At 45.9% G+C, this 24,503-nt stretch overlaps 1 protein-coding gene across 6 annotated transcripts in view; it reads right to left on the bottom strand.

The window, feature by feature from the left end:
* Positions 1-24,503, bottom strand: part of PAK2 (p21 (RAC1) activated kinase 2) — an 86,651-nt gene that overhangs the window by 39,162 nt on the left and 22,986 nt on the right. For all 6 annotated transcript variants that reach the window (XM_034781595.1, XM_034781593.1, XM_034781594.1 and 3 more), the window contains one exon: positions 5,094-5,304. In XM_034781595.1, coding sequence (XP_034637486.1) covers positions 5,094-5,280 — 187 coding nt within the window. In that variant the 5' untranslated portion in view covers positions 5,281-5,304. The remainder of the gene's footprint in view (positions 1-5,093; positions 5,305-24,503) is intronic.

Below are 24,503 nucleotides of genomic sequence, written 5' to 3'. Positions count from 1 at the left end.
TTCCTGTGGGTACAGAGTTGGCGGATGGATAGATGCACCAAATCCATACCCACAGGGGAAAAAAAACAAAACAGTAAGACAGGTCAGCGCCTCCCCCTACAACATGCCAGCAGCCCCTGCCAATCAGCTCCTTCCCCTCCCTCCCAGCTGTTCCACCCATGCAGGAGGCACTGGGGGAGGGGGAGAGGAGCAGGGGCAGGAAGAGGTGGGTAAGGAGCTTGGAGGAAGGGGTGGAGCGGGGGAGGACCTGGGGTGGAGCATCCCTTGGCAACTAGGTAGAATAACTCCTCACTTAAAGTCGCATTTTTCGGGAACATAACTACAATGTTAAGCTAAACGATTTTTAGCTAATCCAATTTCCCCATAAGAATTAATGTAAATGAGAGGATTAGGTTCCAGGGAAATTTTTTTCACCAGACAAAAGACTTTATATATTTTATATAAAAAATAAAAAGGGTTACCATATTTCAATACTGCAAAAAGAGGACACTCCACAGGGCCCTGGCCCCGCCCCAACTCCGCCCCTGGTCCCGCCCCAACTCCGCCCCTTCCCCAAAGTCCCCACCGCAACTCCACCCCCTCCCCTGAGCACCCGGCATTCCCCCTCCTCCCTCCCACCCCCCGGCTGCTGCTGCGCTGGGGAAGTTGCTTTGACCCCGCTGTGGTGGAGAGCGGCGGGAGCCGGGGAAGTTGGAGCCCAGGGAGGAGGCGGTCCCCTTACCATGCCTCCCTATTTTCCTGTACATATCCAGCTTTTTGGAAATTCCTCCTGGACGGGGATTGAGGACCAAAAACCCAGACATGTCCGGGAAAATCCGGACATATGGTAACCCTACCCCAGAGCCGCCTCCTGCCCGCCTGCCGGACCCCCCAGGCCTCACCCCAGAGCCGCCTTCCACCCGCCCGCCGGACCCCCCAGGCCTCATCCCAGAGCCACCCGCTCTCCACAGGGCCCATCCTCAGCCTTCTCCTGTCTCAGTACCCCCTCTCCTGAGAGCCTGCCGTCTGCAGCACCCCCACTCTCCACAGCCCCCATCACCTCCCACAGCACCCCCACCTCAGTCCTCCCCTTCACCTCCCTCCATAACCCCTACCCTTCATTTTCCCACCCCCTCCCATAACCCACCCCCTCCACAGCCCCCACTCTTCACAGCCCCTGCCTCAGAGCCCGCCACTCCCTCCCATAGCCCCCTACCCTCAGAATCCCCCCCACCTCAGAGTCCTCCACCCTTCACCTCCCTCAGGGGAGCCTCCACCCCCCTCCCAGCCTGACTTGACGAAGCTGCGGCAGCTCAGGCTGCGGGAGGTGCTGCAGTGCGGGCCCTTCCCGGGTGGGGGAGCTTGGGCTCCTGGGACCCGCCACCGCCGCGTGCTGAGAAACTTTCCCCTGCGCCGGGACCCGCACCCGGGCAGCGGCTCTGTCGGGGGGGGGAGGCAGCCCCGGCTGCACGGACCGCTGGGAGGGGGGGGCTCCTTGCACGGCCAGAATGGGGGGGGGGGGGACTGAGACTCTACCAGAGCTGCAGGGGATGCTCAGAGGAGGGAGAAGCAGCCGCGGGTTCCCCGCAGCAGCAGCTGGCAGCAGAGACGCCACCACTCCAAGCCGTGGGGCGCAGGGTTGCAGCAGCATGGGGCAGGTTGCAATCCGCAGGCTGAGTGAGCTGACACCCCAAGAGGAGAGGGGGCAGTGGGTAGGGTTATCATATGTCCGTATTTTCCGGATGTTTTTAGATATTTAAAAAATCCTCCCGGACGGCAATTTACAACTAAAAAGCCGGACATGTCCGGGGAGATATAGATATATATATACACACACACACACACACACATACATATATAAGTTTTAAACAAACAATTTAATACTGGTACAGTGATGATGATGATTGTGAAGCTTGGTTGAAGTAGAGGAGTCAGAGGACGGGATATTTCCCTTACTGTCAAATGATGAACTATCAATTGGCTGAGCCCTCAAGGCCTCAAGGGTTAACTCTCTCTCGCTCTACAAGGCAGCAGGAATGGAGGGAGATATGCGCATTTCCTCTTTAAGTACACTCCCTTGTTAATTAGATCAGCTTGCTGAGACCGCAGCTGCTGCAAGCTCCCTCCCCGTCCTGAGCCCTGGTGTGTCCCCCCGGCTCTATGGAAGATGGGGTAAGCGGGGTGCAGGAGCAGAGGGGAGGGGGACACCCTGACATTAGCCCCCCTCTTCCTTCCCACCCCCCCGTACAGCAAGCAGGAGTCTCAGGGAGCAACTCCAAGGCATAGGGTAGGAGCAGCACACGGCAGTGGGGGGAGGGACAGCTGCAATTGCTAGCCTGCTAGGCAGCTGCTGCACAGGGAATTTAGGGGAGTGGGGAGCTGATAGGGGCTGCCGGTCCACCCTGGTTCCAAGCCCCCATCAGCTAGTTGCAACGGGCTGCTCTTCCTGCAAGCAGTAGACAAAGCAGGCAGCTGCCAAACGACGTTAGAAGGGAGCATTACACAACTTTAAACGAGCATGTTCCCTAATTGATCAACAACGTAACATTAACCGGGACGACTTTAAGTGAGGAGTTACTGTAAGTCGGCACCTATTTCATGAGAGCAGTGAGGGAGAACATGGCTCCAGTTGGTCACATGGGGCGGGGGGCCCTTTATATTCTCCACTTTAAATGATGCTTCAACCCAATTACACTTTGTAATTTAATGAGGGTCTTTCACTGTTCTATGCCAATCCAAACATGAGTGGTCTTCCCTCCCATGGGGTTCTTACTATTGTAATACCTTTCATTCTTGTTTGAAGGAGGGGGGTTGCAAGTACTCTGGTGAAGGCATATGTGCAAATGTCAGATAAGCAAATCAAGCCTACAGGCAGTGTCCCAGCTGCTAGGTTAGATGAGGGAGGATGCTATTCTTCCCAGGTTTTTATACTGTGTCCTTCACAACAGTACCTGACATGTGCTGCCACTATTGCCATCATAATGGTAAAATATTGATCTCTGTAGTAATAGTGGATCAAGCTGGGGCTTGCAGCAGACAAAAGGCACTGAACCCAATCCTCAGACTGAAAAAAGACGCAGTTCCTTAAAAGTTTTGTAAGGTTTTGTCTGTCTCATTGGAAGTGACCTGAAGTTAACACCATGCCCCCATCCTCCATATTCAGTATTCAGAAGTTGCCCTTCTCCCTCAGCTCACTTAATCAACCAATGAGTAGCTGGGAGGTCTGTTCCCTTCCCATCAGCATGGAGGTTTTGGTCCCGTCACCATCCATCACCCATAATCAGCAGCAGAAGTTTGTCACCACACTTGTCCCTTCAGACTTACCTCACCCCACTGGGCTTGTCTCCTCTACAGCCGGGATTGATGCTGCGGCGATCGGTCCATCAGGGGTCGATTTAGCACATCTAGTGAAGATCTGCTAAATCAACCGCCGATTGCTGAGATGTCGACTCCGGTACTCCACCAGATCAAGAAGAGTAAGGGCAGTGTAGTGTGGACCCTCCAGTAAGTAGATCTAAGCGATGCCAATTTGAGTTATGCTATTCACATAACTAAAGTTGCACAGCTTAGATCGACTTTTCCCTTTAGTGTAGACAAGGCCTTAACTGTTGAGGACTTGTCTACACAGGGAAACTGACCACCACAGCTGCTGGATGACTCACTTGTCTGGACACTATTCCAGAATAAAAGTGACCTTATTCCAGAATACATACTCCATTCCCAAAGGTTAATGCCGGTTATCCATTGTAGAGAAATTCCAGAAGAATACTGAAAGCCATCTTATGAATATGCATGATCCTGCCTCTGGGGTTTCTTCTACGAGGTAAAGCATAGTCACGGACTGACTGCTATTGGGACAGACAGATGAGTGAAGTAAGAACTGCCTTAGGGGAAAAGACTCAATATGGTGAATAAATCATTAGAGGAACAAAGTCTCTCCAAGCAAGGTGATGAAACCTGTATCATCAGCATGATTGAAACAGTCCCGTTGGGTATATCAGGCATAAGAAGAAAAAGGGAGGGGAAGAACAGAACCAGGAGGTAGTCGAATTAAATATATTAAATGGAAGTAAAAACAGTGAGGCTAAAACTGGTTTCCTAGTAATAATATCAGATAGTAACATGTTACTCTAGTCCCTCACCCACAAAATCCAACCACACTGATGCCAATACATTTAAAATAGCTCTATTTTAATGTCTAAATATTTGCTCCTCTACAGTGACAATTTCTAATTCTCAGATATTTGTAAATGCTTTAATATTTTTTAAACACACACTTAGCAGATATAGTAATAATCTCCAAAGGAAAACACCCATGTAAAATATCAATTACATTCTAAAAGGCCCAGCGATATATTATGTCTAAAGGAGACTCAGGTTACACTGTGTAACCGGATTTATTTGGTATATATTCTGTTAGCAAATTAATTTTGTGATTTTAATTTTTTTCCCCTATGGTTCTGAAATGCAGGGAAATTTAAGTTAAGGCTAAAACGAACTTCCAGGGCCGTAACTTATTAGGCTCTGGGAAGATCTTGCTCAAATACAATTTTATAAATGGGGTGCATGTGGAAGAAGGAAGGCTAGTTCGTTATTTATTTGCATTGCAGTGGCACACAGAGTCTCCAAAAGGAGATCGAGGACCAGGGACCCACTGCACTGTACATGTACATAACAAAAAGGGCTTATAACCCAAGTGTAGGACTAGAGACAAAAAGCAGACGCTATGAACAGTAAGGGGAGCAGAAAGTAAAAGGGATTTTCTGAAGAGTGATTTAAGATGGTAGAATGGAATTTTATTTTGGAGGTTTTTTCTGCCAGCTACCAATTTAGTTATAGTGTTCCCCCCCAACAGTCCATGTTCAAGGGCCTCCAGTTGCAAAGGAAAGTTTCCTCTTAGCCAAATCAAACGTGTATCCTGGACATTAGCACTTCCTTAAAGGAGGTACTATCTGCAGTTGGAAAGACTAGAATAATGAGATCTGATTCACACTAATCTTCATATCATGGACTTGTTTGAGTGTCTGCAACACTTGTACAGCCTAATGAAAGAGCAAGGGGAAACGTATCTAGTACTCATGGAAGGTTGTTTTGCCTGCTCTGAGATATCTTACCTTTTTCAGTGCCAGAGAAGATGGAGATTATTTTGTTCCTAGGTTTTCTCTCTTCTGGTACAGAGGGCAGGGGTTTCAAGCTGTGGTTGGTAGACAACTGGTCTTTGCCCCCTGAACTGAAGATAGTACTGCTCATTCGGACGGGAGGGGCTGGTGGCTTATCTTCCAGTTCTCCGTTATCAGACATGGCTCTTAATGGCTAGACAAAGCCCTGAAATGGAAAATAAGAAAAGTATAAACATGACTGGCAAATGTAAGGTAACAAAGCACTAGAAACAAATGCCGGATTCCTTCCGAATTGCCAGCAAAACTTACTACAAAGGAAGAAGGATGCATTTCCACTGGAAGTGTACTAGGCATGTTAACTAAGCTAACACCATCATCTAAATCTCCAAGTCTTTTCTTATCCATTTTATAATTAGGCTTGAAAGGATATTTTTATCTCTAGGTGTCGTAAATGTCAATTTCACCATACACAAACTGACAAATATATTTTCATCAATAATAAAAATTTACAGATAGGCAAAGAAAGGAAAACGCTGCTTGAGTACTTAGAGTTTGATTTAAGGATATTTACTTTGTATATTTTGCAATGTGGTATTGATTTGTGTTTCTCAACTGTTATAAAGTTTTAACCTTTTGAATCTCAACATCTGCTGTTAAATAATTATGGTGGGGTCAGACAATAATTTCCTGCAACTTTGCAAATTTAAATCAATAATCAAAATGCTTAAAACCAAACATTGATTTCTGTTTAAATGAATTCCGCCAAGCCTATTTATAATGCAAGCTCTTTGGGGCAGGGACAGCATTTAGGTTTCACACAGTGACAAGCACTTTGCTAACACTAAAGTAGATATTTAATGAAAATAGTGTTCCTCCTCTCCACCTAGCAGCACATTTGCTACTACCTACTTTTGAATGGCCTACTTTTACATATGCTGACTGGACACCACCCTTCTTTGTACCTCAGACTGCAAGAAAAGTCTCAAAAGTAAACCAAGTCAAAAAGTCAAACTAAACAGGGTCACAGAAGACAGATAAGGAAAAGACCTATTACAATAATTCCAGCAGCCACCAATTATGAATGATACAAATAGAAAGAATTTTTATATGCACCCTAGAAGCAACACCTCCAATACAAATCCCTTACAAGACACTACCCCTATTCAATGGAAAAGGAATGTCTGAAAGAAAACCTGGCAAGAAATAACCATTGATTAAATGTGACAGAACTCTACCTCAAAAGCATGTCAGGACTCAAAAACAATCCCTCAGCTGTCTTATGGATGAGGCTGGAAGTGGCTTAATATACATCAGTAATAAGTGGCATCTGGAACCAGCCAGTTCCACTACTGAAAGTCATTTTGCTTCCATTTTCCAGTCTGTAAAATGGGTCTTATCTCTGGGAAATGCTTTAAGATTCTTGAATGAAAGGTGCACTCTCAGCAAATAGTAATTGACCCAGACTGAAGAGCAGCTATGATTACTGAAGTATTTACATCCAATACCGAAACATATGTCAATTAAGAAAATATTCAAACTTGGGAGCATTCTGAAACAATTTTTTATTATTCTTCAGCAGGAAATTTTGCATGGTGGGATTTCCACAAGTGATGGCGATAACAGCCTTGCATTTCTATAGTGCTTTATATTCAGCTGGATCCCAAAAGGCTTGATTGCTTGAACTGATTGTACAATGTACACATTTTATTTAAAGCAAAAAAGCATTAATGTGTTAAGGATGAAAAAAATCTGCAAATGAACAGTTAGAGACCCAGACAATTCAATTTTCCCTGCTCATAAACCTTCACTCACTCTTATCCCAGAGTTACATTGCCTAAAATTTGCAAAAGTATATTCACAATTACTAAGAGGTTGTTTGAAATTGATTTTTTTTTTTAATAAATGAGATTTGATAACCTAGTAATTTGTTAACCTGATTTTTGTGGATAAGCATTTTTGCAAATTGTAGGAGGTAATGTTAAAATTGGGTGGGCAGTATAAACCAGGTGGGATGAACGCAAGGTGATGAAGGATTAAAGGCAGCGAGCAACAGGAAGGATCCCTGAACTGTTCATTTCCCAAGACTTTAGCATTTTGTTTAAGAAACATTTAACTGTTAAAGTAAACAGGAGCTGCTCAAATGACAAGATTGAGCTTCTTGTCTCCTACAAGACAAAGAGAAACCAATGCTCTTAGCTTCTTGATTATTCAGATAATTGAGACAACTGGGCTAGAAGACAGGCACAATGTTGAGAGCTACTAGTGGTTGGCTGTTACCGGGATTTCTATAAAAAAAAAAAAAAGCAGTGGTGTCCTTATGTTCAAATGCCTCCATTAATATGAAAATGGAGAAAGGCCAATGAGAGCCAGAACCTAGATGAGAAGTTCCACATTCGGGAAAACCTACACAGGATTTCCTCCCATAATAGCCTGCTGATTTTTACTGTCTACACTCATAATGAAATATGGAGCATACTAATAGAAAACATACACTGTGAAGAAAAATGCTTACCAAATTGCATCTTGGTGATAACCGAGAAGCAAATGGCACCCTCGTGATTCCTGCAACTCTTTGTCTGTCTTCACTAAGAAAACCATGCCAAGCACCTCTCTTCCCCCTCTCCAAAACTATGTGGAAAATGGATGCCTCATAGGTCTTCATCCAGTTCAGCAAACTTTACTATACTGGGGTGGAACTTGACTGATCCTAGGCACACACCAGTAGGGCATTTAAAGGAGTCAGGGTAAAATGTGTGAGATCTTTTATCAACACATCTTATTTTCACAGCACAGATACTATGCTCTATAGCATCTTTGTAGGTTGACATGTTCTTGGCAGAGAAACGATAAACTGATTGCCATCATCTAGCCTCTCACCAATGAGTCTGTACAGTGCCAGTTCCTAACTACTAAACAAAGCAAGCTTACTTCAAAGACCACAAGAGTCTAATGTCTTATATCATGTAGTCTGAAATATTAAATTAATTGTTGCCATAAACATCTAAGTAATATAGTTTCTCTACAAATATCTTTATAATGCCAGGTAGTACTATGCACTAGTACTAGCTGACCGGTAAATTGGACAGTTACTATCTACTGAGAGATTGAAGTGAGACAGCTGTCAATGCTATATAATGTCTACCTAGAAGAATCTGTCTTCAGACACTTTTCTCTGACGAGGTAGGAATAGATATGGTTGCAATATCTGAATACAGTGGAGATTTAGTTGTTGAGATTCAAGTGACTTTTTCAAAGCCCAAAGGTTTGCTGAGTTTATCGATGCTTTCAGATGTTCGTAGCTGTATGCAGGACCCTCTGTCTTTTCCAACATCTACATTCTGAGGCAACAGAATTCCAAAATTTCATTACTTCAAGGTAGGGATGATGAGCATACACAAAAAGATTTTCATGGGAGATATTGGTTCTAGCAAAATGGAAGGTGTTGGAACAGCATGAATCCCTATTAAAGGAACAGTGCAGAGCAGGAGAAAAATTTGCATTCAGGCCTCTTGATAATGCCAGATCTTATGTGCTGGGAATAAATGACATTGGTGAAACTCAAGGGGCCGACTCTCTATGGCTAGCTTTTAATGGAACTTGAATAAAAATGTGCATATCTGTGGTGGTGGGGATACATAGACTCACAATCCTAGTGCTATTGATTCGAGGACACCCATTTAGCAGAAAACAGATTTTATTTTAAATCCCTATTTATTTAGAACAAATTTACCACCACAGATGTCTGTATGGAATGTTGTTAGAATAAAAATGATACATCAATTTGCATAGGCCTAATTGTTTTCAAATATTGTCAATAATTATGTGTGATTGAAGACATGCCAAACAGAGCTAATTGAACATTTTTCATCTGAATGATTTTCTGACAAAAATGCCTTTTCTGCAGAACCAAAAGTTTCTATGGGAAAATTTTAGTTTTGCCAAGAAATTCAAATTTCTGCTGGAAAAAATGAAACGGCAGCTGCCTGCCAGCAAGGCACTTGTCAATTTCACTCCCCCCAGTGAAACTGACTAAAAAAAGCTTTCCTGGAAGGCCAAAGACCTGATTCTCTACCTCCTGTGTCCCTGTCATCCCCCAAATGAGGCTCTGAGTGGCAGCTGGTAATGCAAAAATTTTTGTTTGTTCTCCTGAAAAGGGAATTTTTCTTGAAAACCTTCTCATGGAAAAATTTGCATTTTTGATGTTTTGATCGAAATTGACAAGAGCCCTCCAAACACAGCTGTGGGAGAGACAGGGATCTCAGCCACCCAGGCTTCCCTCTCTGCTCCAAGGCTGGAGAAGCACAGAGAGATAAGCTCTGTGATTGACAGATGGCTGTGACCAATAGAAGCTTCAGATATATCCGTAACTTCTCTTCTCCCTGGCTAGGCTCCCCAATACATGCTTTGAGAGTAATTTACTTCAATGTTTTTCTTCAAATATTCTGTCTGGTACACAAAGGAAGGCCAGACTCTCCTTTTTGTAAAGGAGTTGTAGTACCTGCCATTGCTGGTTCAGATTTATTTTCAATACTACTGTTTTCACACTTGAAAAATTAACGTAAAGCAGCAACAGCAGGAGATGGGACACTACAGGGTGGGAGCTCTGACTTACTACAGAGAATTATTTCCCACGTATCTGTGTGGTGGGTCTTGCCAACATGCTCAGGGTCGGTCTAATCGCTATATTTGGGGTCAGGAAAAACGGTTACTCACTTCTCGTAACTGTTGTTCTTCGAGATGTGTTATTCATGTCCATTCCAATCAGGTGTGTGCGTGTGCACGTGCACAGTGGCCAGAAGATTTTTCCCATAGCAGCATCCGTCGGGTCAGTCTGGGCACGCCCTGGAGTTGTGCCTTCATGGCACTCAATATAGAGCCCTGCTGACCCACCACCCTCAGTTCCTTCTTGCCAGCTACTCCGACAGAGGGGAACAAGGGTGAGTTGCCCACTGATTGGAATACTGCTCATCCGAAGGCTGCATCGTCTCTGGCCTGCTGGGTAATCGCATAGCGAGCAGCGAAAGCGTGTAGGTCGCCACTCTGCAGATTTTCTGGGTTGGAACCTGAGTCAGGAACGCTGTAGATCAGGGGTCTCAACATCCCGGCCTGCAGGCCATCTGCAGCCCGAGAACCTCCCCACTGTGGCCCATGGAGAAGAGACACATGCAGCCACGCTGCCAGCAATGTCTGCTGCAGGCCCCGCCCCCAGCAGCTCCCATCACTAGTTGCCAGGCAGAGTCAGCCATGGAGGCAGCATCATTAGTTGCCAGGCAGAGTCAGCGTCACTTTTTCCCCACAATTAATATAAACAAGTGAAAGTACCGAACACAATTATCTGATGCACACCTTGCTGCAATCTTGAAGGTTTCACTGAGGCTAGACATCAACAAATTGACAGAACTAAAGCATTGCCAGGTGTCTGGCAAACACTAAATACTCTCTGGCAGGTGAAAAATTGTATAAAATTGTATGAGAGTTTTATATTTCTAAGAAATTCGAAATAAAAAATACAATAGAAACGTTTTCTTTTCTGAACACTATCTTCAGTGACATTATTGAGTTTGAGACCCCTGCAGTAGATGAAGCCTGCGCCCTGGTGGAGTGTGCAGTGATCGGAGGTGCGGGAACACCTGCCAGGTTGTAGCACTCATGGATACAGGACACTAAACATGACTAGATGCGTTTGGATGAAACAGGCTGACCTTTCATCCCGTCTGCCACCGCCACGAACAACTGGACCAATTTTCTGAACAGTTTCGTTCTCTCGATGTAAAAGGCCAGTGCCCTGCGGACATCCAGAGAATGGAATCTCTGCTCCCTGCCGCTGGAATGAGGTTTAGGGTAGAAAACTGGGAGGAAGATGTCCTGGTTGACGTGAAACTTCGACATAACCTTCGGGAGGAAAGCAGGGGCAGGCCTGAACTGAACCATTTCCTTATAGAACACGGTGTGTGGGGGGGGAGTGGGGGGTCTGATGTTAAGGCATTGAGCTCAGACACCCTCCTGGCTGAGGTTATTGCTACCAGGAACGCCACCTTGTGAGAGAGGTAGAGCAGGGAGCATGTTGCTAAAGGCTCAAGGGGGGGAGGAACCATGAGCCTAGAAAGGACCAAGTTGAGGTCCCGAGCAGGGACCGGTTGATGGACGTGAGGGTATAACCTGTTGAGCCCCTTTAGGAATTGGTTGACTATATGATTAGCAAATACCGAGCGGCCCTGCACGCCCGGGTGAAAGGCTGAGATGGTGACTAAATGCACCCTTATTGAAGGCAATGAGAGACCCCCCCCTACTCCAGATGGAGAAGGTAATCCAGAACGTGCAGCACTGAAGCTAGTGTCGGGGGCGAATGGCGTTGCGCCAACCAGACTGAAAATCTTTTCCACTTGGCAAGGTACGTGGCTCTCATAGAGGGTTTCCTACTGCCAAGGAGGACCTGTCTAACCTGGTCTGAACAGGAAAGCTCCAACGGATTTAACCATGGAACTTCCACACTGTGAGATGGAGTGACTGGAGGTTCGGGTGTTGGAGACATCTGTGATCTTGTGAGAGAAGGTCCAGGGACAGCGGCAAGGTAATCGGGGCTCCCACTGTCTAGGAGGCATGTGTTCCAGTGCTGACAGGGCCAGGCCAGTGCTATCAGTATGACCTGAGCTCCATCTGTGCGGATATTGAGCAGCATCATGCGAACGAGCGGTATCGTTGGAAAGGCATATAGGAGAGAACCTCCCCAATGGAGGAGGAACCCATCTGTGCTGGAGCCTGGGCTGTGATTCTGGAAGGAGCAGAACTGCTGGCACTTCCTATTGTGTCGCGTGGCAAAGAGGTCTATCAGGGGAAACCCCCACCTCTGGAAGATTGAAATTGTGACATCCAGGCGAAGGGAACACTCATGGCTGTGGAACGACCTGCTGAAGTGGCCCGGCAGCTGGTTCTGTACCCCAGGGCAGCTTGCAGGTGAATTGAATGTTATACACAGCATGAGGGCTTCTTGGCACAGGGGAGAGGAGTGTGCACCGCTGTTTGTTGATATAGAACATTGCTGTTGTATTGTTCATCATGACTGAAACACATTGTCCAGTTAGGTAAGGGCAGAATGTCCGGCATGCTAGGCACACTGCTCTCAGACATGGATGTGGAGACCAGATCTGCTTGCAACCAGAGGCCTTGAGTTCTGTGGTCTCCCAGGTGAGCTCCACAGCCCAAGTCTGATGCGTCTGTCACTAATGACAGAGACAGCTGTGGGGCAGCAAAAGGAACCCCTGAGCACACCTCCTGAGCATTGATCCACTACCGGAGCGAGTCAAGGACCAAACCAGGCAGGGTCACGATCCTGTCCAAGCTGTCCCAGGCTGGGCGATACACTAACGCGAGCCACGACTGGAGCGGTCAAAGCCTGAGTCTGGCGTGCTGCACCACGTAGATTCAGGCAGCCATGTGCCTGAGAAGTTTCAGGCAGTTTCTTGCTGTAGTGGTGGGGAACTGCATGAGGCCTTGGATTATGTCGTTGAGGGGCTGAAACCTCGCCTGTGGCAGGTATGCCCTGATTTAGGTCGAGTCCAGCACTGCACCTATGAACTCTATCCTCTGGATGAGAGTTGATTTCGCTTCATTTAGGAGTAGACCCAGGCTGTCAAAGTTGGTTCTGATAAACATGACCTGAGCTTCCACTGAAGTGGTTTTTGATCAGCCAGTCGTCGAGGTACGGAAATACCTGTACTTGGTGCCTCCGCAACAACGCGGTGAGACTCGAAGTGCTGCTAACAGGCCGAACGGGAGGATAGTAAATTGATAGTGGGTACCGTTGACCACAAACCTGAGGTACTTCCTGTGGGGAAGAGAGATTGCGATGTGAAAGTCGAGGACGGCACCCCAGTCTGCTGGATCTATTGAGGGGATGATGAACGCCAAGGAGACCATGTGGAACTTGAGTTTCTTTACGAACTTGTTGAGTTCTCGCAAGTCCAGGATAGGCCCGAGGCCGCCTTTGGCCTTCGGTATTAGGAAATACCAGGAATAGAAGCCCTCACCCCTGTGCTTCTGAGGAACCTCCTCCACTGCCCTAGTGATAGGAGCAACTGCACACCTCCTGAATGAGGAGTTGCTTGTGAGAAAGGTCCATGAATAGGGATGAGGAAGGGGGGTGGAAGGGTGGGAGGGCACAGAATTGGATGGAGTATCCCCTCTCTACCGTGCAAAGCACCCAGCGGTCCGAAGTGATACAGGGCCATGCACGGTAGAAATGGGACAGTCGCGAGGAAAAGGTATGGCAGGGTAGATTCAGTCTCTGATCTGGTGTGCCGTACTCGACCACACCTTCAAGAGGCTGGTTTAGGGCCACTGGGCGGCTTGGGCTGGCCAGAGCCCTGGCCGGAGGATTGGTGTTGCCTCCTCCTTCCACTCCTGTTCCTCCTCCGAAAGCCATCTTGTTGGTTCTGCTGATGGAATCTCGGAGGAGGTTGTGATCTGAAGTGTGTCTGCTGTGTGGCAGGAGTGTGCAGGGTCAACGACTTGAGGGTGGCTCGTGAGTCTTTCAAGCTGTGTAGCCTCATCAGTCTTTTCAGAAAGAGTCACACCCCCAAATGGGAGGTCCTGAATAGTTTGCTGGACCTTGTAAGGGAGCCCCAAGAGTTGGAGCCAGGAGCCCCTCCTCATGGCTACCCCAGTTGCCATGACCCTAGTGGAGGCATCTGCAGCTTCCCCTCCTCCACCAAGGCTGAGAACTCTGCTTGAGAGTCTGAAAGAAGTGACTCCGTTCATTTGGCCATCGCTACACAGGTATTATACGAGTACCTGCTGATGATGGCCTGTTGGTTCGAGATATGGAGCTGCAGACCCCCTGTAGAATAGGCCTTTCTCCCAACAAGGTCTAGTCGTTTAGCCTCCCTGCTTTTTGGAGAGGGCCCTGGGAAACCGTGTGTCTCATGCTGGTTAACAGCATCCACAACAAGAGAGTCAGGGGATGGGTGGGAGTATAAATGTTCGAACCCTTTGGAGGGCATGAAATAATGCCTCTTATTGCGCTTGACAGAGGGCTGCAAGGAAGCTGGCTTCTGCCACAGGGTCTTGGTGATGTCCAACAATGGCTTTAATGAGTAGTAGAGCAATACGGGAAGGTCCTGAGGGGGCAAGGATGTCCACCATGGGATCAGCCTCCTCGACTACCTCCTCGGCCTTAATGCCCAGACCCTGAGCAGCAACTGCTGCAGCACCTTGTTGTCCTCGAGCGCTGGGGCTATGGCTGTTCCCGCCAATGCTTCATCAGGTGATGATGAAGAGGAAACGCTTATAAGGAGTGAATACTCCCTGCCATCCGCCCCCAGGGGGTCCCTCGACTCTTGGGGCAGCATCGGTGCCGATGGTGCGCTCAACGGTGCCAGGGCTGCAGACACCGAACCCAGTGTTGGTGCCATCATCAGTACGACGGGAGGAACCGTCGATGGAGCCAGTGCTGATCCCCTTGTCTGCGCCGATGAAGATGGAGGGCCGGTTGCCAACAGCAGGGTTGTCAGTGCCTGCGCCGTAGTTGACATCGACAATGGTGCTGGCGTGGAAGCTAGGCCCATTAGCGGTGCCGAGGGCAGCATCGGGGTCGATGCCGAATCTGGTGCTGCTGTCAGAGGCATTGGTGTGTGGGCAGGTGCCAAGGGAAACTGCATAGCCGATGGCGGGATGAAGGTGGCTGAGGCCACAGAAGATGCAGTGGAACGGTGACCCTGGGTCCCTCCCCGGCCTTGGTGAAAGGCTCAGGGGTTCCAGAAGGGCCACTGTGATGGATTCTGCCACTGCGGAGGCCACGCCTGGGGCTCCCTCCTGTCTCTCCCAGACCTCAATGTACAGCTCCTACTTCTCCTACAGTGATAGGAGTTGGACTCTGACCCCGAGGTCTCAGAGACTGAAGACCATGGAAGAGCCAAGCCTCGGTGCCTCAAGAGCTTGGGGAGCAGGTAGGCTTTCTGCCCGAGTGGGCTGGTGCCAAGGGACATGGAGAGGTGGAGTGCCTGGACATCATAGCCAGCTTCCCTCTTGACTGCGCCGGGGGGGGGGGGGGGTTGTCAGTCCACCAGCACTAGAGGTTCTTCCTTCCCTTGGGGGCGAGAACGGCAACATAAGGTGCAGGAGGTCCCGAGTGGCTTGGTAAGCCTCCAGCATGGAAGGGAGCTGTAGCTGTTCTGTAGGGACCGGCGACCCTGGGGGGCCCGGACCCAACTGCCTCACCTGGCATGAGTCGACGCAGCCCCAGTACGGGATCCGGAGCTGTGGCCCACCTGGGGTCTCACTTCTCTGGATTTAGCCGGAGGTGAGCAACTGTCTGGCTTCTTTTTCTTCTGAGGCACAGGTGAGTGGGATCCATGCCTGCTCTCAGCCAGGTCTCGGTGCCAAGCGTCCCGGGATGAGTCCTTTCTTGGCACCGAGCTTGACAACCGTGTCAGGGTGCTCCGCATAAAGGATGACGCATTAGAAGCTGGGTCCTCTGAGCCCGGATTCGAGTGGGGGCGTAGAGCTGACTCCATGAGGATCACCTTAAGCTGCTGTTCCCTTTCTTTAAGAGTTCTAGAGCGGAACTTGCAGTAGATCTTACAGCGATCCTTTTGGTGACCCTCCCCTAGGCACCGTAAACATGAAGAGTGTGGATTGCTCTTCAGCATGCACTTGCACAGGCCAAACGGTTTTTAAACCCCAGGGACTGCGGCATACCACAGCTCTGGGGAGACTGAATGGGGAGGAACCCCCAACAACTCTAATACTAATAACAGATACTAAGGCAACTATATATAGGCAACTATAGAACGCGCTTACTAAGCAAGGGCTACAGGAAGTTCCAGCCAACCGTCACTGGCAGGAAGAAGGAACTGAAGGGGTGGGAGGTCGGCAGGGTTCTATATTGAGTGCCATCAGGGCCGGCTCCAGGAACCAGCGAAGGAAGCAGGTGCTTGGGGCAGCCAATGGAAAGAGGCAACACATCCAGGTCTTCGGCGGCGGGTCCCTCAGTCCCTGGGAGTGAAGGACCCGCCGTTGAATTGCCACAGAAGAATGAAGGGGCACATTAGAGCTGCCGCTGAAGTGCTGCTGATCGTTTCCCACTCCCCACCCCGCTTCGGGCGGCAAAAAAGCTAGAGCCGGCCCTGATCACCATGAAGGCGCGACTCCAGGGGGCGCCCAGACCGACCCGATGGATGCTGCTATGGGAAAAATCTTCCGGCCACCGTGAATGTGCACGCACAGACACCTAATTGGAATGGACATGAGCAAGCACTCGAAAAAGAAGGAATTTTTCTCCCAGTCAGATTACCAGAGACCCTGACCTCCCAGTCAAGTTTTCCATCTTTTTCTGCAGAGTGAGGCAGAGATCACTTGCTGGTTTGAACTAGAGTAAATGGTGGATTCTCTATAACAGTCTTAAAAACAAGATTAGAGGACTTTAGTACCTCAGGCAGAGGTTATGGGTGGGTAAGGTTCTGTGGCCTGCAATATTCAGGAGGTCAGACTAGATTATCATGACTGTCCCTTCTGGTCTTAAAGTCTGAGTCTATAACATAAATTTGTAACAGCAACTACTAGTTCTTTACCTGCAGAAAGTGCCAGAAATACAAGTGCCAGCTTTGTCTTATATATTTACTTTTTCTTGTGCCCACATGCCTCTCTTTTGAGTGCCTTGATATTACCTTCACCCCCTGTTGCAACTGAACAATTGTCCTGTGTTTTGTTCTTGTGCAGTTTCGATTATTAGCTCTTCAGGGGACATATTTTATTCATCTTATTTCTTTTGAGACGTTTGGATAGTATGCTGTGTAGGTAAATTAATGACATCTTAGTTGTGGGATTAAAATTAATTCATGCTAAATATCAAATAATTTACAACTCATATTTCAAACATTTTTTCTAATATTCTTGTGGAAGCCTAAAATTCTTAAGGTTTTTTTTTTTTTTTTTTTTTGGAGCTGTATGAGCAACCTTGAGCCAACTCACATCAAAAACTTACTTTACACTGTATACTCCTGGGGGAATTCTGTACCACTGTGCAATGCAGAAGCAGAAATTAACATTGTGCACGCTGAATTTCCCTCCCACCCCACCCCCGAAATGGCCTGCAGTGCTGCTAGCCGCCACTAGGGGCCAATGGACTCTGCAGAGCCCAGCTTTCACATAGAAGACACTTTGGCGGGGGGGGGGGCGGGGAGGGAGGGAAGGGAAGGAGAGGGAGAGGGAGCATGAGAGTTCCTGGCAGCCGCAGTTCCCAGCATGCAATGAGGGAAGAAGAGGGCAGCACGCAGTAAACTGTGCAACAGGCTGTTTCTCCCTCTGGATTCCTGGGCTTGAGGGGGGCGGGAGGGAGGGAATGGGTGTCTGGGCAAGGGGGAGTGCAGGTATCTGGGTGGGGCCTGCAGTTGGACTCTGGGGAGGAGAAGGTTCGGGTGTATTCGCTGGGGGAGCCTGCAGGTGGGCTCTGTGGGGCAGGTGTTGTGGGTGTCTGGCCCCCTGGCTGGGCTCTTGGGGGCACAGGGCAGAGAAACAGGAACTGGGTGTCATAGGGGTTTAACTGTCTACTTCTGGGGGGCATTTGTGTGTCTGTATTATTACAGATATACTTGCTGACCGATATTTTGAAATAAGTTACCAAAATAATTGAAACTGGCATGATTATGTAGTGTTATTTTGACACAAAAATTTTCAGATTTTTAAAATATTGTGCACAGAATTTTAAAAATTTTAGCACAGAATGCCCCCAGGAGTAACTGTACTAAAATATTTAGCCTAGAACTAAATGTTCCTTTTTTGGGGGAGGGAGACAGGGACTAAAGCAATCAGGGTTAGGGGAATAGAGCACTGGGAAATCACCAAGGCCATCCATTCAATGAGGGGAAAAAAGGCACTTTAAAAATGACAGAACAGCAGCTGTGCAAATTCCTTAGATCTCCTCTTCTGAAGCCCAGTTGATCAGCTGTTTAGTTTTTTTTCCCCCCAGAGTGCTTGAAAACACCCAAGACCTTGCCCGAATGAAGGATGTGGAGCATTCAGGAGGAAAATGATCCCAAGCAACATGGTGGGGAGAGCAGAGCTGCAGGCCAATGTGACAAAAGCAGAATGGAATGGCATTAGTATTAAATTAACCACCCGGTTTAACCACTTGCATTTATAGCTCAAGTTTTATGAACATGACTTTTTTCCATAAGAAATGTTTTGATAAAAATTGATTTGATAAAAATTAAACATTTTGAAGTTACAAAAAATGTTTAAACAAAAATGGGTCCATTTCAAACCCTGCAAAATGAAAACAATTTTGAGTTTGTGATATTTTAAAAAATTTTCCACTCACAACACAGCTCATTTTATGATAAAAATAAAAATCACTTTTACATGTATTAATGGTTACAATTCATGCTGTAACTCCGGTTTACATGCAAGGGAGTGGGGCGTGAACTCTCCTTCCCTATTCAGCCTGCAGGGAAACAGTTTGCACAGAGGCAGGAAGTGTTTTTGAAACCACTGCAGAGAGGCTGGCACTCGGTACAAAGGCTGGAGCAAAAACTGTAGAGTGCACGCAAGATCTGCAGTCTGAGGCTAGCTCTTCCTCCCCCCACCCCCTTTGCCACTACAGAAGGGAAAAGGTGTCTCACTTGGCAACATCTTGACATAGCTGTTCTTGCATCATCACACATTGGCTGGCTTGCTGAATCATAGCTTTATGGGTATGATTGCAAGAAGCAGGAAACAATTACAATTCTGACACTTATGAGTAGTTATTGAGTACTGGCAAAACAGGAGCCTAATTCACATTTCAGTGCGACTTTTATGCAGATGGCTTGAAGATACTTCAGTGAGGCGCATGAGATTCATATTCATTAGACTTGTTCCCTAACTTCTTGAAATCTCAGACAAGTGGGCATGTTAGGTGTGGTGAAGAGATGACTGCGGAAGACGGCGCGGGCTGCAGGGATGTACTGGCCACCGCTTCCTGTAGCTCCCATTGACCAGGAACAGCGAATCGCGGCCACTGGGAGCTGCAGGGGGCCATGCCTGCGGACAGTCAATGTAAACAAAATATCTTGCAGCCCGCCAGTAGATTACCCTGATGGGCCGCGTGCCGATGGCTGCCGGCCCGTTATAGTCAATTATTGTACTAGACTTTCTCTGTGGGAGGAAGGGGGTCTGAGAACCTGTTGGGTAACCCAGTTCACACAAGAGACAAACAGAAGACGCGTCGAATATAAAAGTAATAAAGATGAAAAGCCTAAGAAGAATTCTGCAGCATTCTCAGAAGCTTACTGCTGTCATCAAGGATGATATCAAATAATGTACTGGTGTAGCAAACTAGTCTGAACACTCTCGCCTTGATATATTCCTCTTTTTCATGAGTGTAAAGTGGGTGCTTTACTGGGAAACTTGTTAGGTATAGCCCTTAATTGTGTTGGCTCTGAATTTTTTTGAGACTGGCTTTGGTTTGCATTGGTTTCTGAGCTCAAATGCCATCCTTTTATGGTTTCCACCTTTGCAAGCAAGTGGGTGGGTCATCATGTTTGCTACTGACGTGGTTCCTAGGATACAGAACTCGCTCCACACTAGAAATCTCATTTGGTTCCTCCCACTTCTAAAAGCCAGTTTTTTAAAGCTATTTTTTCTCCCAAAGGTATTTTCAGAATAACTGTCCGTAGTCCTATATTTATCTCATTCCCCTGAAATCCATTTCTCTCCTTTGTTAAACTGACACTTGTTTTGGAGTGCTTGTACTTCAGCAGGATTTATGTTTTAAATATACTGCACTGTGTTTTATCCTGTTGTATAGCATCCAAGGATTTGGGCAGAGGTGGAGAAGGGAAGAAGCTATATATGTATAATATTTCAAATACTTATTCTCTGAAATTATTAAAGCTTTCACATTACAAGCCAAAAATTGTTAAAACCCAAGGAGGGTTTTTATTTAACAGGTTCAACAGTTCTATTAAACTAATGTCTAAATTATTAGAAAGAATGACTGGAGGAAATGTCTTATAAGGACTGGTGTAGTAAACTAATTTAACACAGTGAGAATCAGACTGCAGTTCATGTTATAGCAACACTTGTTCAAAGTTCTGATGAAAACTATTCTCAGTGCTCCAATCCATGTCTCCAATGACTCTGATTGCCAATTCCTCCATACCCCTTTGTTTATTACTTTCTGAGAAACAATCTTCTCAAAAAAGTTTCCTGAATGGGACAAGGTCTGATTTTTTTTGTTCATTTATTTTGGAAGTGAAAGGAAAAAAGGTAAAGTTGGTGGCAGACCTTCAATAAGCAGGTATAGATCCTGTGTGATAGATACTTCCAATCTTCATTTTGGGGCCACTGGTTTTATGAGAGGTCTTCATAGACCAAACAGTTTTTCGGTACAAGGCAAAGTGCAGCATGTGTATGTGCACATATATTTGTAAAGGCTCTGTCATAACTATAAAGGGAAGGGTAACAGCTCTCCTGTGTACAGTACTATAAAATCCCTCCTGGCCAGAGACTCCAAAATCCTTTTACCTGTAAAGGGTTAAGAAGCTCAGGTAACCTGGCTGACATCTGACCCAAAGGACCAATAAGGGGACAAGATACTTTCAAATCTTGGTGGGGGGAAAGCTTTTGTTTGTGCTCTTTGTTTGGGAAGTTGTTCGCTCTTGGGACTGAGAGGGACCAGACATCAATCCAGGTTCTCCAAATCTTTCTGAACAAGTCTCCTCAGATTTCAAACTTGTAAGTAAACAGCCAGGCAAGGCGTGTTAGTTTATCTTTGTTTTCTCAACTTGTAAATGTACCTTTTGCTAGAGTGTTTCTCTCTGTTTGCTGTACTTGGAACCTAAGGCTAGAGGGAGGTCCTCTGAGCTCTTTAAGTTTGATTACCCTGTAAAGTTATTTTTCCATCCTGATTTTACAGAGATGATTTTTACCTTTTTCTTTAATTAAAAGCCTTCTTTTTAAGAACCTGATTGATTTTTCCTTGTTTTTAGATCCAAGGGGGTTGGATCTTGATCCACCAGGAGTTGGTGAGAGGAAGGAGGGGGGATGGTTAATTTCTCCTTGTTTTAAGATCCAAGGGGTTTGGATCTGTATTCACCAGGGAATTGGTAAAGAGTCTCTCAAGGCTACCCAGGGAAGGGAATTAGCTTTGGGATGGTGGCAGCAGACCAGATCTAAGCTGGTAGTTAAGCTTAGAAGTTTTCATGCAGGCCCTCACATTTGTACCCTAAAGTTCAGAGTGGGGAAGCAGCCTTGACAGGCTCCCACTGAGCAATAAGTTTCCTACAATTAGTTCACTTAGTGCCGATCGTAGCTCACTTCCTCCCTGGGATTAGCTCAAAACAGTTTTCTGACAAGTTTTTATTTCAGCCTGTGTTACCTAGCCACAGCTCACTTCCTGCCCCATCGCTAGCAAGCATGTTAGCACATGCTCTGCTAGCAGAGCACCTCACCCTCCCTGATTGAACTAATCTCGTTATCTCCATATTGATTTATACCTGCCTCTGGAAATTTCTATTACTTGCATCTGAAGAAGTGAGGTTCTTACCCACGAAAGCTTATGCTCCCAGTACTTCTGTTAGTCTTAAAGGTGCCACAGGACCCTCTGTTGCTTTTTACAGATTCAGACTAACACGGCTACCCCTCTGATGTTAGCACAGTAGCTAATCAATTTAAAATGACTTACTCACTGTAGAAAAATTCTAATCAGGTTTAAGATAGAACCAATACATTCAGATTGCTTCATACCAAAAGCAACACACAAAAAGGAACTATTAAAAGCTGAACAGATTGATCTGATAAGGTTGCTTCAGCTTGATCTGTAGGGATCCAAAAACTATACTAAGAGGCCAAATTCAAGTATTTTCAAGCTATTTCTACCTTTTAGCTCATCTGAAAATTTATAGAAAAATACTAGTTGCACACATAGAATTGCATGTATCCAGACTTTGGCAAGTTCAACTGCAGATTTCCCATCTGCCAAAATGGAGCTTGTGAGAAGCAAGAACAAGAATAATCTTGACAGTGGTCGCTAGTAGTCAAAATGGTAATCCTCTCCACTTAGTCATAACGAAACACTGATTTAGCTTCTATATACTAATATACTGAAGTCAAATATGTCTGATCTTGTAAGGCAGACACCAATCTTAATAGGGTTCATTGCCACAAGTCTTACCAGATTTAGATAGTCTCAGATAAACTAATGCACATGCCCAACGCCAGACTACATAGCTATAGGAGATAAAAGATGGAAGTTTAAAAACACAATGACATTTACGGGGGGAAAGGAACAAACCCTACTCTAATCCCCTCCAACCAAGTGAAGACCTTTACACTTCATTGAGTTATCTGGTTTGACTAACAGTTATTACTTGCACCAGAAAAAGTCTAGCTTCAAATGTTTAAGAAACAGTGTTAGGATAAAAGCTTAGAGGAAATCTAACCACTTTACAACCCATACAAGGGAAATAACTTCTTAAATTTACTTGCAGGAGAGGCCTCCTCACTGATGAAGCAGAGAACTTACATGAGCCTTTCCTGCCACATTCCCACAGCGCACACACCACTTCATGCCTGGAAATGTTTAGAACAGAGGCAGTCTCTCCCTCACGTGTTTGTCCCCAGGCTACACACTTTGACAAACCTTAATCTACAAGGGATACAGGAGAAGTTCAGAGTACTACCTTGCAAAATAATAACTAGCAAGCCAAATGGTGCGCACAATAGCAACCCAGGCAAATTCTTTTCATTCTATCCTTTTTCAGGCTCCTGCTCCTCCCTATCTTTTTTTGCTAGCACACTCACAAGTAAAGGAGCAAACCTAGGTCAAATAAACAGTTGGAATTTAGTTATCAACTGGACAAGGCAAAAAAAATAAGGCAGTCTCAGAACAAATACTGCATAAAAGCAAATCCAAAAGGTAGCTTCAACATTAATCATGGAGAAAGGACTTGTCTCTCCAAAACTAACTGATCATATGTTCTACAGTAGACTTAACTACAGAAGAAATATATTCTGATAATGGGGTGTTTTGAAAGTGTTGCAAAGGTTTTGGCACCTCTTTCTAAATAGGGTAGAACATACTCCAAAGCCATAGACAAGAAACACCCAGAAACAAAATATTTCCCCCTTAAGGCCATTTCTGTGTAATCTTACACTATGCTCAAATGTTGTCATCTTAGATCAAGGGCACTTCAAGTGACATGCACAGAGTTCTACTAAGTGATCCATGGCGATCATAAGCCACTCTCTTTCATATCGAGATGGCCCACAACCTACGTACTGCAAATAGCACTGCTGTTCAGTAATCTTCCTCCTTAGTGCTGGCACAGCAAGGCATGATTTTTGTGTAATGATTAATAAGCAAAGATATACTGCTCTTAAAGCTCCTAGTAGGTTGCCACAGTGGTCCTCACTTTCATAAAATCTACACATCCAGTTATAACAAAAAGCCAAACAATGGTTCGTGGTGTGGACAGCTTCTGCAAAAAACCCCAAAAGGCTACAGACTCTAATCTGGAGAAAAATCACTTCCTACTATGTTATCTGTCAATCATTGACAGATCTTTCATTAGAAAAGATATGCTCTGTGCCTATCTTGCTTTTCACTATTAAAGATGGCATATGTACAAGCCTCAATATCCAACCATAAACCTTCTGGTATCTTCTTCCATGACTAAACCACACCAAATTCCAATAACTTTAATTATAATTTCTAAATAAAATATAAATTTGGCACATAATAGCATTACAGTTGATGAGTGTTAATGAATGTGAGTGAATTATAAGTGAACAAAGCATGAATATATCTGTTCTATATCTTTGTTCTATATCTTCCAAATGTCAACTCATTAATCACATTTGTTTCATAAGTAATTAACACCCAAGATAGACAGGCATGAAAATTGGGTAGGATAAAACAAAAACAAGCCAGGTTGCTTGCTTTATTAGGACTGCAGATGTGTGCATGGTACAAATATATATTGTTGTGCTCCTCCCCCATTAACTCTGCCCATATGAGCCTGTAGAGAACCAAACAGAAGGAAATATCCATCAATTTAAATTCTCTACAGGTTCCCAAGAACCAGTACAGGAGGGAAGAGGGAGGAGGGCATTCAATGTGTTCACATCACCAACACATCTGTGATCCCTACAAATGCAGAGGTCTGGGTTGCTAGCACTTGTTAATACTTTAATAGCTGGGAGCACCACACTTTCAAGCTCTTATTTGAACAAGCTGAATTCTTCCAAGCCCAAGGGGAAATGTGAATTTTTTGGGGGAAGTTTAAAGGTAGGGAAAACTCAAATTACTATTAATTGTTTGTGATACGACAGCGATTCGGACCACTAGTCTGTGCCTGTCATCCCTCACAATGTCTTTATTAGGGCTGTCGATGAATCTATTAACTCAACACAATTTACAGCTATTAA

Source organism: Trachemys scripta, chromosome 9 (assembly GCF_013100865.1).
Source record: "Trachemys scripta elegans isolate TJP31775 chromosome 9, CAS_Tse_1.0, whole genome shotgun sequence".
Lineage (NCBI taxonomy): Eukaryota > Metazoa > Chordata > Testudines > Emydidae > Trachemys > Trachemys scripta.
Note: the sequence above shows the minus strand (reverse complement) of the source record. Positions and strands in the feature narration are given on the sequence as shown.